General features: G+C 47.3%; 1 protein-coding gene across 1 annotated transcript; it reads right to left on the reverse strand.

Annotated features, from left to right (window-relative positions):
* Positions 1–452: 452 nt before the first annotated feature.
* On the reverse strand, positions 453–12,719 carry SPMIP3 (sperm microtubule inner protein 3). The gene is made up of 5 exons (XM_053913109.1): positions 12,257–12,719; positions 6,584–6,679; positions 4,452–4,624; positions 525–599; positions 453–487 (listed from the first exon to the last, which is right to left on the reverse strand). The coding sequence occupies exons 1-5, from the start codon at positions 12,310–12,312 to the stop codon at positions 453–455; spliced, it is 435 nt and encodes a 144-aa protein (XP_053769084.1). The 5' UTR covers positions 12,313–12,719.
* Positions 12,720–16,029: the final 3,310 nt, after the last annotated feature.

The following is a 16,029-nucleotide window of genomic DNA, read 5'->3' on the forward strand; positions in this document are numbered from 1 at the left end:
CCTCAATGGGGAGAGGGCCATGGCCTGTTTAGTATAGAAATTGTTTATTTTATTTTATTTATTTTTACACCAGTCTCCCGCCTCCTCATCCTGGTTCCGGTACCGGGAGCACTTTCAGAGTCTTCCTCCTTGGCCCCATCCCCAGGTTCTTTTCTCCCCCCTCTCAGCAACGATGCCGCTATCGGACAGACAATCCTATCCTTACTGCTCCCACGTGTAACCATGGGACTGACTGCCAGACGGTTTACCAGCACCAGCGACAAGACTGGTAGTGGGGCCAAGAACAGGTAACAGGGCCTCTTGCGGCTGGGTCTTATTCCCGGCCCTAAACTGACCAACCTAATCTGCAAAGAATATGCAACATATGTAAGTATTTTAGGGTGGTGGCTGGCTGGATACGCACTTAGATTAAAAGCACTTCTGCCATCACTGTTTTAGTCCAAAAGAGTCACCTAAGGACGCCAAATGTGTTCCCACGCCACAGTGACTTTGAAGGCCTCCGCTCCAGCGCCATCCCCCTTCACGACAGTACAACTCCGGCAGCGACTGGGCCAGCGGTCGAGGGTGCCCTGAAGCTGTGGCTAGTTTCTGGTTCCAGTCTGGAATTTGAAACAAATTAATGATTTATTTTAAGATTACTCCTAAATTTTAACTCACTGTCATTTCAACAACAGTTGTGTGCGATAACAAAAAATGTGTGGCATTTAAGACAAAGGAGTATGTTTTAAAGATAGGTGAAAAAGAACTTTGTCAAAGGGTTACTTACGTGGCTCAATCTCTGATTCATTTTTTTTAAAGATTTTATTTATTTACTTTTAGAGAGGGGGGAAGGGAGGGAGAAAGAGAAATATCAATGTGTGGTTGCCTCTCACGTGGCCCCCACGGGGGACCTGGCCCACAACCCAGGCATGTGCCCTGACTGGGAATCGAACCGGTGACCCTTTGGTTTGCCGCCTGTGCTCAATCCACTGAGCTACGCCAGCCAGGGCTGATTCATTTTTATTGGATCAATATAAAAATGTAAGTAAAATAAATCACATAAATTCTAGACCCCACCCCCCAAGAAAACTCTTTAAGCCTTATATTATAAATGGGTCACTTTGTATTCTCTTTGTATCAAACTGCAGTTGTTAACATCCCTAAATTCTTACCCACTGGAGTTCTCTCATATAACCTCTCGTCTGTAACCACTAACAGTTCTGCTCATCAAAACTTCAGGGTTCAAGGACGGCTTGGGGGGAGCACAGCGATCATTGCACCCACGCTTAATACACCCAAGACCAGAGTGTTTCAATGGCAGCGTCGTCACAGAATTTTACATGTACAGCGCTGCGCACGGTATTGGGTGTCCTGCCTACATTAACCCTAATGTTCTCTGTAACCCTCGGAGGCCCACGGACAATACCACCGTCTCCAAGAGATGAATTAATCTGCCCAAATTTACAGGACCGGGAAGAAGAAGGGCCCATACCTCTGACCCAGGATTATCAAGCCCCTAAAGCCCTAATCTTTTCAGAGTTCTATTCTCCTCCCATAGCCCTTCAAAAGCATTTAAAGAAACAAACATTTCTTGATACTAAGAATGCATAACATGCCATTAACCCAGGGAGTATGACCAGAAATACCATCCCTGGAGGATTTTTAAAATCTAACTTAATTGCATGATTCTGTGCCTCGTCAGGAACCACACAACTTCCCTGGGCTTGTTACGGATTTAAATAGTGACTCTGACCTTGAGGATTGCAGAGGATTCCAGGGAAACATACTAAAGCAGTTTGGAAGTGTGAGGCACCCTGCCCAAAACAGCCTTAGTGTGGTCCTCGTTGTAGGAGTTACACTGGGGCTGAAGTAAACACATTCTACCAGGTGAATTCAACAATGAAGGTTCTCAGAACTGAAGACAAACTCAGGTGGAGGAGAGGGGGGTGTTCCTTGGGACATTCCCTGTAGGGAGTATATATATGCCCGCGGACAGTGGATGCTATCAAGCCTGAAATACATTATGCAGGTTTGGGTGTGGAAAGAACATACGATTTTTAACAAACTTTACCATTTGACAAAGTGAAATGACCATTCACGTGGATTTGTGGTGGTGACTTCTTTGAAAGTCACTGAAAAATACAGTGAATTACTTGGGAACCACGGAGTAAATTTAATCCACTTGCTGAAGAATCCATGTATTCTAAAGATTTTAATGATATATTATCATTTAATGTTATCACTTTGAGCAATTTAAGAGATTTTCAAGGATAACCTCACCATCCTTATTCCCATGAGGGTCTCTAGGTACAGTGTCCCCATCTGTGGCGTCCCTTTTTCTTCTCCACCAGGCACATCGTGTCCACCAAGGCCCAGCTCAGTCCCCACTGGTGCCTGCTGCTCTCCCGGCGGCTGTGCTGTAGGCCCTGGTGATCTCAGCCTTGAACTTTTGCTCCCCTGCTTGGCACTTAACCATTCCCTGATGAGGCCATTGTTGCCACGTCCTCCCAATTAGATCACAAGCTCCCTGGGGCTGAGGTCATAGCCCGGACTTCCTTCTCTCTCCTGGCCCCATGCCAGGGACAGAGTGGATGGTAAATATTTAGCTGTTTTGCTAACCATTCACCTGGTTCTGCAGGTTTGGGAAGTAGAAATTGTCTTCAATAATAAGCAAGGGGAAAAACCTTTTGTGTCTGTCTTTCTAACAAGATTTCCTCCTAGCAGAGGAACTAAGAATGTGTTGGTTTACTATCACTTTGGAAACCAGAGGCCCACCTAGATTCTCCCATTTCAAGGAACGGATTTCATACTGGGTCAGAGTTGAAAGGACAAACACCTCCCAGCCTGTTCTGTGGGGACAGAAACTCTCCACTGACCCGTCCCGTCCACCTCTCCTTTCCCGGGCAGCTTCTGTTCTCCCAAGCCTCACGCATCCTTCCTCTGTCACCTACATCCACATCCCACCCTGGCTTCCTAGAATGTCACCCTCCTGAGGCCTCCTGTGGGACCCCAACTGCTACCACCCTGCACTTCCTCCCAGTACCTCCTTCCCTAAATGACCGACTTGCAGCCCCCAGCTCCTTCCTTCCTGCCCAAGCTCCAGCCTTCTTCACCTCCCAGAACCCAGCTTTGCCCTCTTATCCCAAACTCTGCCTGGCAGTCTCTGGCCCCCAATGCAGCTTCATCTACTGCCACCCCCATCCCTCGCTCAGTTCCCTCGAGATCTGCCTGGTCCTGTTCAGTTCCCCCTCTTCCTAATTGTCGTCGTTTGCTCTCCCTTTGGGACCTGAGTCCGGGTCCTGTGCGGCCATTCATCAGGGCTGAGCTCTTTTCTCAGGGGAAGAAGAAGGAAGAGAAGCTCCTCAACCTCCCCTTCCTTCTAGAAGTTTTCTTATTTTTTTTAAGTGAATAGAAAGTGACTCACTTTAAAGAAATCTAGTAACCAAATAGTAGTGCACATGACACTCAGCTGTGACAGAGGCCGTTTCATTTCAGGGTCAGGTGCTGAGCTTGGCCTGTGTCTGAATTCTGGGTCTGGAATGTCCTAGGTCTGCATCTGGCTCCTCCTGCCTATTGCAGGCTAATTTGGGGCTAGTTAATGAACTGTCTGCAACCTGGTGTCCCCCAGTGGAAAATGGGGAAAGTACGCACCTCAGAGAGCTGTGATGAGGGCAGAATACATACCTGCCTCAGGGTGAGGGCCCCAGAAATGGCGGGGTTCATTCATTCATTGAGAAAGTCTGTCAATGAACTGGTTCATCCTACTCAGTACAGTCCAGAGCATCGTGACTACAGGGATACAGGAGGTGTTTGAAGTGCCTGTGTGCCCCCTGGGGTCCCACCCGTGGGGGAGCCCGGCCCCTTAGCGCTCTCGCGCGTTCTGCCACACAGAGAACTACTACGTAGGGACTTTAGAATTTTTTAAAGATGTTGCCAAATGTCAAATAATGATCATAAAGCCATTTCAAATAGGAGAACGAGGAAATCAAGTTTCCTCAACAATATGTGAGGAGTGAGCAGACTGGAGCCCGTCACCCATCAGAGACGATTATGCATTTTTATTCTGGAGGTCTGCACAGGGAGCTAGGAGAGGAGGAAGCAGCCCTTGGGACCGTCCTCCAAATCGGGGGTGTCGAACTCATTTTCACCAGGGGCCACATCAGCTTCGTGGTTGCCTTCGAAGAGCCAAAATAATTTTAGGCCTGTATAAATGTAACTACTCCTTAACTGTTAAGGAAATTAAACTATAGTTAAACAGTTAAATTATATTTGGTCCCACAAGGCTGATGTGGCCCCTGGTGAAAATGAGTTTGACACCCCTGCTCTAAATTCTTCCTGCACCTGGACACATGCATGTCCCTCCCCTGAACTTGACCAGTCCCAGACACGCTGAGACAGCCATCCCGGGGCAGTACCTTCTCTGTGACCCAGGCAAGGTTGATCTCAAAGAGTAAGAGCGTGACCTGACTTACCAATCTTGTAAAACGGTAGAGAATAGTCTCTTTGGTACGTGGTTTCTTTATACCATGGCTCTACAGGCTCTGAATGTCTTCGAAAACAAATATATCGAATGAGGGTCTGCTGGTCTAACTGAGGCTGACATTGACCTTCTCTCTCGGGTGGGATTGCCAAGTCCGTGAGAGGTCTAAGTGAAAATAGAGACAGCTTGCTGAACACCAGTGGAAGAGAAGCTTTCCGTTTTCCCATCAGCTGAAGTCCATTCCCCAGACGCAGCCGGGAGGCTACAAGGCAGCGTTGGCAAGACGCCCAGACGCAAGGCCGCCCTGACCAGCTTGTCAGTAGATGGCTCAGGGACTCCAGTCCCCGTTCCTCCTCTGCAGCCCCGTCCTCTCCCAACCACGGGTTACAGAAGACACCCTGCTTCAAAACGTCCTGTGTCTGCTTCCTGTAGCCCCGATCTTCCCGATGCCCTTGCCTAACTGAAATTTTTCTGCAGTGTTTGGTTCCTCAAGGAACCAATGCTTTCTTTTGGCCAGACTAACCACTGTGGGGCATATTGGTGTTGGATGAACGTGGACTCCCTTGGAGCCTTCCTGTACTTCCTGTGAAGGGGAAAGGAAAGAAGAACTCAGGTGTGACGTGAAATGGCTCCGTGCACTGTGGGAGTGCACGCCCTCCACGCAGCTTGTCTGAGACTACGCGGTGACGGGCGTGAGCACCTTCGGAAGGGGCGTGCGTTTTGTCCCAGCAACTCCGGAAATTAGGGGTGTCCACAAAGACAGCCCTAACACTGCTCATCAAATATTTCCATGGCCATAAAAAGAGTGGAAACAACCTTCATGCCTACAAAAACTGAAGTTAGGATTAGCCCAAAGAGCTGCATTATATTCTGTTTTCTGAATTAAAAAAAAAATATTTTTGGCTTTGGTTTTCTTTGTTATTCTTAAACTAGAAGCTTAACAAAGCCACCGATTGTCGTCTGCACTCAGTTTTCCCTTACGGCTAACCTCGGGCAGCCACAAGTCTGGCCAGAGTCAAGTAGTGACTGATCAAGGCTCCCTCTGCCTGGGCCGTCCCGCGTGGGAGGGCTGACGTTTGGGTGCAAGGCAATGGAATTGGGGGGTTGCTGGAGTGCACAGGACGCACATGGACAGTGCCCCGTGGAGCCAGACTGGCAGTGGGGCCTGTCCCGTCCTTTCTTGTCTGCCCTCGGGCAGAGCACGTAACCCTAATGAGAGTTTACTGTACACCCGTAGTGTTTGAGTTGAAGCAAAGGGCTTTGAACTGGGGATCAGAAAATGTGGAAAGGTTCCAGTCTCTGCTTTTACACCAACCGACTGGACCTCAGGTAAGACCTGTCGCTTCCCTGCGTGGCATCTTACTCATCTAGTTGGATCAGAATGACCTTTAAAACTGCGTCCAGTCTGATCATCTTTCAGTTTAGACTCTACGCTGCTGTAGGGACGCCATGGCTCCCTCGGCTTTGCGTGGAGGATAATCAGGAGTTGACCATATCGAAGGCAATTTAGAAAAAGAGAAATTTGTAAAGTATACCAGAGGAACGCAAAATAATAGCAATCGTATTTTGAGTGCCTACTGTACTCTGGAATTATATAACAATTATTTTGTTTATAACAGATAAGAAAACTAAGACTCAGAGAAGGAATGGAAATTGCCCAAGATCAAACATTCCATAAGTTACTCAGATTGCTGCTTTTAAGTACTGTGGTTTCCAGTCTCCGCAAACTAGAATACAACATCGAAACACCTCTGTTGTCGTTGTTAAAATTATATCCATGGAGGCAGAAACCATTAGGCCAAGTTTGTGATTTTACTGAGAAGGAAACTGAGACTCAGGAAGGTTAACTTATCTAAGTTGAAACTCTAAACTCATGGTGTCTAAATTTCTTAGCTAATTTAACAAAATTCTACATTTATTGCTGATTATAACAGTAATTTATGTTCATTAGGGAAAATCTGGAAAATAAACCAAAAAATGCAAATACCAATAATCCCACCACACACAAATAACTGCTGTGAACAATTTGATGTATTACCTTCTAAACTTGTCGTATCCATTAAATAATAATAATTACTATAGCTTCACTAATTACTATTACTAAGATTTAGAGAAGTGTCTCACCTGGGAGATGTCCTTACACTGTAGTCCAAATGGACTCTTGCCAGCTGCCCCGGGAGATAGCCCCGCAGGTCCTTCCCTTGACGAGCAAGGAATGCGCTAGCGGAGGAAGTGAGGGGCAGGGAAGGGCAATGGTCACAATTAGTTACCAGCTGTGGTGGAACAAAAAGAGATACTCAGTCTTTGTCTCCATTTCCTGGCACAGTGCTCCTTGGACTTTTTTTTCTCACTTTTAATGAATTATTTTTTATTTCAAGGCGTACTTTTATTTACTTATTTCCATTACGGTTGACATTCAATATGGTAGTACTTTCAGGTGTATAGCACAGTGATTAGACATTTATATAACTTATGAAATGACCTCCCCGGACAAGTCCAGTCCCCACCTGACACCACACATACTTATTACAATGTATTGACTACATTCCCTATGCTGTGTACTCCTGGGCTTTCTTGATAGGAGGGTCTTCTGTATCCATTTTTCAGCAATCCTAAGTAAATATTTGACATGACAGATATTAGGTTTAAAATATCAGGGAAAAAATCGATGATATTTAAAATTAGTGGGGATAATTGTTGAAAAGTGGGAATTGAAAAATGGGTTCTTTTACTATTTTTTCTACTTTGGATATATTTACAAACTTTCACAAGTTTTTTTTTTTTTTTAAACAAACAGATAATGAAGTATTATAGGGGCTAAAAATGAAGAAACACAGCAATGGTCTTGTAAGCCTGGGAGGGCTGGGTTGGGAGGAAGGTTTGAAGCACAAACGGGAATGAACGAGGTGAAGAATGGCAGGAAGTGCTTCGGGGGCCTGAAGGGGAGCTGGGTGTGGGTGCGGCTGTAATGCACCCATAGGGGGGGAGACGAGGCTGGGGGTAGTGGTGCCCAGACCTCACGTTTTGAAATACGTCTCGTTTTAGGATGCATTACTTTTCCTTTTAGATATCGATGAGCATTCCATGGACATTTTAAAATTATGTGTAGTTCGATTCTGTTATTTACAGATTTTATTTCTAAGAGTGGTAGAGACATTAACAAAATATTTGTTATAAAAAAAAAAGGAATGTTGCGTCTGAAAGGTTGAGAACCACCAATGTAGGTAATAGGGAATCTTAGCAAGGTAATTGTAAAGATTAATGAAATAATACACTTTTTAAAAGATTTTTGCTGGCGGTGGGAACCATTTGAGGACAGTCTTGACTCGAAGTGGGAAGACTGGTTAGGAGGCGATCAGAGCGATTTAGGTGGGATGCCGCAAAGCTCTAAGCTCTGTGTTGGAAAGGTGGGTGGAGAGGGGAGGACTGAGGGGGGTACCCTGCGAGAGGACTGAGGGGAAGGACAGGGGAGCTGTCCAAGACAAGTCGTAGGCTGCAGGTGTAGGGAGAACGCTGCCATCTGCAGGAGGGGCACAGGAAGATGACCGTTGTTGGGAGGATGGCTTTATAGAGCATGTGATCCATGCTGTGTTTGGGGGCCTTCCACAGACTCGGAGCCCCGGTAGGTACCATGAGAAAGAATGCAAGGAGCAGAGTCAGTGGAAAGTAGTGCGTAGTGTTGGATGAAGTAGCTCGCCCATACGTGTTGGGTGACAAATGGAAACTTAAACAAACTACGCCTCCAGTCCAAACTTCCTGTACTGAATGCATACAACCTACTCCGTGCTCCCTGCTAGGTTCTAGCTGACTCACAAGCCATTCTTGTCCTCAACATGCTCGTTGTGGCTTGAAATCGTGATCTGAATAAAGGTCCATGGATTGAGAAGAGGGTCAGGTGTCTAGGGCTTGGGCTGGTAAATAGGTTGGGGAAGAGACGCCAGGTGAGGGCAATTTCAGAAGTCAAGACTTGCACGGAGCAGGGATTGGAGCGAAACATGTGGGGACCAATGAAGTCCTGGCTGTCCACAGTGTGAAAGGAAGCGCCGTGAGCAGGGCGAGTCTGTTTGTGTACGCATGCAGGACCTCAGGGAGCTCTGGTTTTCAGAAAAACCACAGGCTGTCTGGGCCTGTCCAGTGGTTGGGATAACATGACTGAGCCCTGGATAGTAAATAACAGCGGGGGGTTAAGTCATAAGAGGAGAGAGGAACTAGCACAGTCATAGGGAACAGATGACATTCCTGAATGCACTTGAGTGGGACACCTAGCTAGCTTTCTTAGGCGCCCTTCCAGTTTCTGAAGCCCTGCTGTGGAAATGATTACCCCAGGGCCACGTCGCAGTTCATTAGTTCATTAGACTCCAACGGGAGTTTCCAGAACGACGCTGGCTTCTCACGGTCGCTAGGCGGTCTGCAGTAGGCTGCGTTTGGACGGTGGATTCTTCAGTAGGGCGCACACAATGGACACCGTCTGAATACAGGTAGTAACCTAAGCACCACACAAGCCGTTTTGAGGATGGGAGAGCCTTTCACCAGCGCCGGTAACACACCCGCCATCAGTCCCTTGGGAGAGTCTCTTGACAGGTTTTGGCCCAGGAACAGAGTGGGGCGTGTTTTAGCAGGTGGGGGGCTGGGTGGAGAAGCAGGTGTGGGGGATGAAGAATGGCACCCTTCACCTCTAACCCCTTGGGTAGACTTTCCAGCCTCTCTGATGTGGCCTTTACCTCAAATGGGAGAAAGCTTCCAAAGCAGAGGTTTTGGGAGAGAATTTTTACGTTCTAAGGGGCAATGCCTAGCCTGGCATGTCAGTCAGTGCCCGGCTTCTCCCAAGGCGGGGCGGGTGTGGGCCAAATGGTGAAGGACTGGAAAAGCACGTGCCGGCCCAAGAGCCCTGCCTGGGACTGGGCTCCCATCGAGGACTGACTTGGCTTTCAGGATTCTTGAATCGGGTGGGGGGAGGTAGAAGAGGGCCCAGGGGGTGATAAATATGATGGAAGGAGACACGCCTTGGAGTGGGGAACATACAATACAATATACAGATGGTATATTACAGAATCGTACACCTGAAACCTATATAATTTCATTAACCGATGTCACCCCAATAAACTCAATAAAAAAGAAAGAAAAAGATTCTTGAATCAGATGTAGAAAGGCCTTTCTTTAGATGGGAGCAGGAGTCCACTGTGTCTGTTTTCACTATGTATTATTTACCCGTCCTGGATGGCTTGGCTCTGGGAGGTGAAGTGTTCAGTTCAGACAAGAGCGAACCTGTCCCCTGGGAGGGTGAACGTAACCGGAGCAGGATCTGGGCTCAGCCGCAGACTAAATTCAATACTCGCAGGGGTGGTCCGGCGTGCTTGTCCCTCAACAGCCTGAGGTAGCTGTGTCACTGTGGCTATGCAATGTCATTCTTATTATGAACATTTTAATGCGATTTTTAGTATGAAATTCTGTGTGGTCACTACTACTTGTGAACCATTTAATAATTCATTTTATTAGGCACCCCTACTGGTTTGTAATTCAGTTTTCCCTAGTATTGGCCCCTGGGTGGGGCAGGTAAGGAAGGATTGGGTAAATGCTTGTGCAAATGATTGCAGGAGGGCGGGTCTTCTCCAGGGGCTGTCAATCACCAGGAAACCAAACCACAACTAAATGACAGAATGGTTTTTTTCTCACTGATTCAAGCATTTTCAATTTTTGTCAAGAAATGCGCATCGGGCCTACCACATGGGACAGCCAGCTAGGCAGAGGTGATGGTGGTGGGTGTGGAGAGAGACAAACAAGCCCGCCCTAGGGGAGCGGACCCGGAGGTGTAGTGAAGTGTGGGGATCAAGAGCACAGATGTGGGAGTGAGGCCTGTGGGTTCAAATCCTACCTCTGCCAATTGCTTACTGGCTGTGGGATGCTGGGATGTCACTTAACCACTCTGGGCCTCAGTTGTCCCTCCTCATCTGTACCTCACAATTTTTGGGAAGATTAAACAAGTTAATGTGCCCTTAGCACCGTGCATGCCACAGAATAAGAGCTGCATGAGTGTTAACTATTATGCCAGCGGGTGAGACCAACAATGAATAAAATAAGTTGTGAGAATGGCCGGGCGTCCTGTTTCCGAACAGGGTGAGAGATGGAGAATAACAGAAGTGGAGAGGTGGGCAGGCGAAGACCTCTGGCCAGGGGGAGTTGAGAAGAGCTGTCTGAGCAGCTGACCCTGAGCTAAGCCCTGCTGGGTGACATGGGGCTAACTAAGACAGGGTAGGCCAAGGAGGGGGCGGGGAAGCAATTCAGGGAGAGGGAACGTGTCCAAAAGCCCTGAGCTATGAAAGCGTGTGGCCTGTTGAAGGAATGGGAGCAAGACAATGGGGTTTTGTAGAGCGGCAGGATCAGCCCATGGAAGGCTTTATAGGTCCTGGCAACGAGTTTGGATTTTATGCAAAATACAATGATTGCAGGGTTTTATGTGTGTTGGGGAGAAGGGGTGGCTTTGATTCAATTTGTATTTTGCGAAGCTCACTCCAGAGAATGGATTGCAGGAGGACAGGCGTGGTGGCTAGTGTAGGTCAGCAGGGTGGCCTGGACCAAGTGGTAGCAGTGGAGGTGGTGGGAGTCATTCCCATGGGAGATCTATGCGGGAGGCAGGATTGACGAACTTGCTGATGGATTGGACCCACTATTGTGGCCGAGGCAGAAAGTAGACAAAACCCCAATCCAAAGTGAGTACTGAAGGCGGGGGGCACCCAGTCTGTCTCAGACCGTGTGCCTCCTCGTGGGGCCCTGATGGAAGGACACGGAGAACGGAATCCAGCCCAGCTTTGGGACTTCAGTGCCTGTCACACATGTTCCACCGAGATTCCCAGGCTCCCCACCGGCTGGCTCAGGCCAGGCCCAGGGACTGAATTGGTTCCACTGAGCCCCAGGCAGCAGCCACAAAGGGGAGTTTGTTTCCGTTTTCCCCAGGAGATGAGACCACAGTTATATATGCCCAACTGCGGACAAAACAGACCTCAAACATGCATAGAACAAATACGTGTGGGAGACAGAAATCAGGCGATACTGGAGCCCGCCTGCTTCCTCCTCTCGTGGTCTCAGGGAGGGAAAGGGGACTCTTAAGAATATCTAGGAACCAAGCATCCTTCCCTTACTCCCCTCTTCCTTCTTCAGTAATTTCTGGAAGAAAAGAACTTATCTTTGTTGACTAAATGTTGTTAAAGTTAACTAAATACTAGAATAAACACGAGGCTTGCTCAAACCCACGAAGGAACTGCAGGAGGCTGACCCCGAAGTCACTTGTTATCTGCCCCTGTTTCGTAGCTTGTGAATCTCTGCAGATCCCAGAGCTGGTGGTGAAGGGAGGGTGGGGTTAGGATTTCCAGGTTGTTATGCAATCTCTCCCAGCAAGATGAACTTAGGCCAATACTACGTGCCTAGGACTTGTTATTTCTAGGCCACGGATGAACTTGGAGAGAGAGTGAAACTCATCCCTAGTTTCCATCTGCGCAGTTACCTCCCACATGGGAGAAGCATAGGAGCCGTTTGCGGGATTCTAAGCAGGGAAAAGGGCCCCTCATTCTTGCTAACGCCTTTCCCAAGCAAAACCAATGTCCTTCAATCTTTTGGGAATTTGGAGCTGCTTGTTTGCTTGGATTCTGCCTTGAGTATGGGATTTTTCTTTTTCTTTTTAACTACTAAACCGAAAGAAATGTCACTAGAACCCTCTGAGAGCTGCCACCTATCAATCACAGAGCAGCGGGGTGAGAAATTCCAGTTACCCGGGGTGCCTGTCTGCATCTGGAAGAATGTTACCTGGGTGGGATCCCTGGGCGGTGGTCAAAAAATTCTCGTAGCTGGATGGCAGACATGATGAATGAGATTCTGCAGGAAAAAAAGTGAAGGTTCACATGGCAATTTTATACACATTTCCAGGTGTGAGCTGTCTAGTACTACAAAGACCTTCTTGAAAGTAGAGAATTATCTATCCATAGCTCCTGCTAGACTATTCAGGGAACGAAATAGACTAGTAAAGGAGCAAGAAGAAATCGCAAGCATAAGCCAATGCATACGGATACGCTATTCTTTAAAAATAAAAAATACGGTGCCAGCTGGGCATTTAGCCCCCATTCTCACACTTGTTAGGGTGCCTTCCTGTTGCACTAGCTTTCAGGCTAAGCACTACACTTCCCAGACTCCCTTGCAGCTAGAATTCTGATATGAATTACATTCCTCTGATCAGATACACGTGAGTGAGAGGTGAAAGGTGGAAATGAGATCAAGGCCATTTCTTGCTGTTTTGACTTTTTCTACTGGCCGGCAAGCTAGGGTGTGAAGGTATGGCATGCGTTTTTCTGTGGTGGAACTCCATTGCCTAATCTCCAGCTTTGGGGGCGTCAAGAAACCATTGCACTGAAGGCAGCAACTGCACCCTGTGTTTGTGAGTGTGGAGAAGTGGCTGCAGTGGCAGTGGTGGTGGCTTTGGCAGCAGGTTCTTGAACTCAGTTGTTCTGGAAGCAGCTTCCTGATTAGGGCATAAGTGGCTACTTCCATGATGGGTCCGTTTGTGGAGATGTTCTAGAACCTTCTTGGAGGCCTTGCCCAGAGCCTGCCCCTCCAGTCCTCCCAAGGATTTTGCGAGCATCTCGTTATCTGTATTAAACCCCTTCTGTTTCCTATAGTGACCCTGAACTTCAATATATATATTTTCTAGTACAGATTTCCATATAGTGTGTGATTAGCTACCGGAGAAGATGACTTGCCGCAGAAAACCACTACCTCTAAATATTCGCCTGAAAGAGCCAACAACAGGGAGGGAAACTGAGAGCCCAGGGGACAAAAGAGGGAGAAAACCCTACTTTTCATGTACTTCCAGCTTACTTCTGTGCTCCTTACGAATGTTGTAGTATGTGTATGTACTATATACACGCAGTTATACACAGCTTAGCAACAGGGACATGTTCTGAGAAGTGTGTGGCGAGGTGATTTTGTTGTGCGAACGTCAGAGAGTGAACTTACACAGACCGGGATGGCACAGCCCCGCACTGTGACATGTGAACTAGACTTTTCCACAGCAGGCAGAGCGGTAGGTCTGTTTACACTGGTATCACTGCAAACGTGGGAGGGACGCACTGTGCCACACAGTGTTCTGGTGGCCGCAGGGTCACGAGGTGGTAGGAATTTTTCAGCTCCGTTACAATGTTGTGGGACCACCGTTATGTATATAGGCCATCACTGACCGAAATGTCATTGTGTGGTGCACGACTGGACAAAGACAGCTGAGCCTCTGATCTATGTGTGCATGGCAACCAGGAAAACATTGCACTGAGACCCGTGTGACCTGTGGCTGCGTGTTTATGGCCCCCTCTGAAACCCATATGTTGAAACCCTAACCCCGATGTGATGAATGGTACTAGGAGGTGGGGCCTTTGAGAGGCGATTAGATCCTGAGGATGGAGCCCTGGTGAAAGGGATTAGTGCCCTTATGAAGGACACCTGAGGGAGATCCCTGGCCGTATTTCCACCATGTGAGGACGCAACAAGAAGCTAGCAGCCTGTGACCCAGAGGACGGTCCTCCCCAGAGCCCGACCACACTGGCACTCTGAGCTTGGACGTCCATCCTCCAGAACCACGGGAAATAAATGTCTGTGGTTTATAAACCACCAGTCTGTGATGGTTTGTTATAACTGCCCGAACAGACTATGGCCCTGCTCTGTATGCTGACAATTGCAGTACCTGTCGGGATGATGAAGTGAGGCAATAATGTACATGTGAGTGTTCTGAACCCAAAGAGCCCCTTTGAGAAGAGAAACAGGAGTTCCACGTGTGAGCATGTATTATGCATTAGGGGACATGTGTCCATACATATTGGCCTCCCAGAAACCTTGTGAACTATTACTGCTCTTTTGCCGACAGGAAGCACTGAGAAAGTAACTTGTCCAAAGTCACTGGAGAACCAGGATTGAAACCATTTGGTTCCAGAAATATTTATCTTAACTGCTATTGTTATATTGAAAGTATTGAAAGAACCACAGTGCCCCCGGGCCATCAGCCAAAGTAAAATTGGGATGACCAGAAAAAAGCAGTAAGCAGAGGGGCGAGAGGACTGGACTGAGGTGTGGGATGCTTCCCTCTCTCCCCTTTTATAGTCAAAACCGGACTCATTGCCCACAGGCCACTTAGCTGCTTTATTTCACCTCTAAGGCTTTCAAGCAACAGGAAACATGTCAAACAAGATTGCATCGAAACAGAACCTGTTGGTTATCTAACGTGTTTTTGCTCTCAGTGCTGGTAGGATTATAAAACAAAAAGGAAGGAAGCAAGAACGAAAGAGAAGACCTGAATCAACATGATGCAGCTCTGTAGCAGCGACAGGCGGGAGAGAAGGATGCAAGATATTCAGGACTCGTGAGCTCCTGGTAGAGACAAGAGCAAGTGTGACTTTGAAGAGGGAGTGGCTGCTCAGGGCCCAGAAACTCTGAGTCAGCACCGCAGCCCTGGCTTGCCACGCGTGGGCCATGCCCCAGGAACTCCTAACAGGCCATGGAGTCTAAGCTGAAGCTCCCAGAATAATCAGAAGACTGCCTGGGAGTGGTCACAGACCCGTCCTAGGACATATTTACAGAATTCCTCCACCACGTAGAAAAGGAATACCAAGTCTCATTTTCTGTGATTATTACCACCTCTTGGGCACTTAAGAAAATGTCATTTGCAGTAAGGTATGTCTGGGCATTTTATTTAAGTCGGTCTGAAAAAATACATTTATAAGCATCACCAAGAGCTAGCTTTTATTAACCTAAGTCACCCCAGTACATTTAATTTAAAAAGAAAAAAATAGATTCACACACCAATTCTGAATTCGAGAACTGTGATTGCCCGGCAGAACAGCCACCAGCTCTGTGCCAACAGCCAGACCTCTGTTCTCTGAGCCACAAGCGGCAAAACTTTCATCTCCTTGCAAATGTGTAATTTTTCAGTTGCCTTAATAGAAAATTCTTCCTCAGATGTGTGCCAAGTGAAGTGCTTCCGGAGCAAACGTGAGTTCTCTCTGTATCCTTATCCTACCTGTCATTCAATGTGGAGTTAGACCAGGGAATCTTAAATATTTTCCTTTTAAAAAAAAAAACTCCTGAAAATGTAATAGATGAGAGGAAATAAAAACCAGGTTGGGGAGATTTGGGCATCTGCACGACTCTTGTTTAGGAAAATTGCAGCCGCTTTCATTAAGTAACGCTGGCTCATAAACCACCGCGGTTAGACTCCCCCGGCGCAGAAATTAAAATTTAATAACGGAATGTTTTATTATGCTGATTCAGAAGGTGAGCTAAGGTAAATGAGTAACAGATGTGTGGCAATGAAGTTCCGCAGAGTTAGTTCAACATACTGACTTCAGAAACAAATATATGAGATTTATTTTGTCAACTTCCTCAGCAACTTTTGTGGTATTCCAGAGTGTACTATGGATCAAACCAGAACTCTATAAAATACTATAGCATAGTCAAGAACCTGTTAAAATCTGCCCATTTATGGGAAAATTTCTTAGCAAACCATGAACGAACTTTCTCAGCCGGATGAGGAACAATGAAAA

This window comes from Desmodus rotundus, chromosome 10, assembly GCF_022682495.2.
Source record: "Desmodus rotundus isolate HL8 chromosome 10, HLdesRot8A.1, whole genome shotgun sequence".
Taxonomy (NCBI): domain Eukaryota; kingdom Metazoa; phylum Chordata; class Mammalia; order Chiroptera; family Phyllostomidae; genus Desmodus; species Desmodus rotundus.

Excerpts from the sequence above, each read along its gene's own strand:
- SPMIP3 (XM_053913109.1), bottom strand. The coding sequence starts at position 12,312 with ATGTCTGCCATCCAGCTACGAGAATTTTTTGACCACCGCCCAGGGATC. Across the intron at positions 600-4,451 it reads TCTACCGTTTTACAAGATTG|ACTGGAACCAGAAACTAGCC; the intron begins GTAAGTCAGGTC and ends TTCAAATTCCAG. Across the intron at positions 488-524 it reads GCTGCCGGAGTTGTACTGTC|TCACTGTGGCGTGGGAACAC; the intron begins GTGAAGGGGGAT and ends AGGCCTTCAAAG.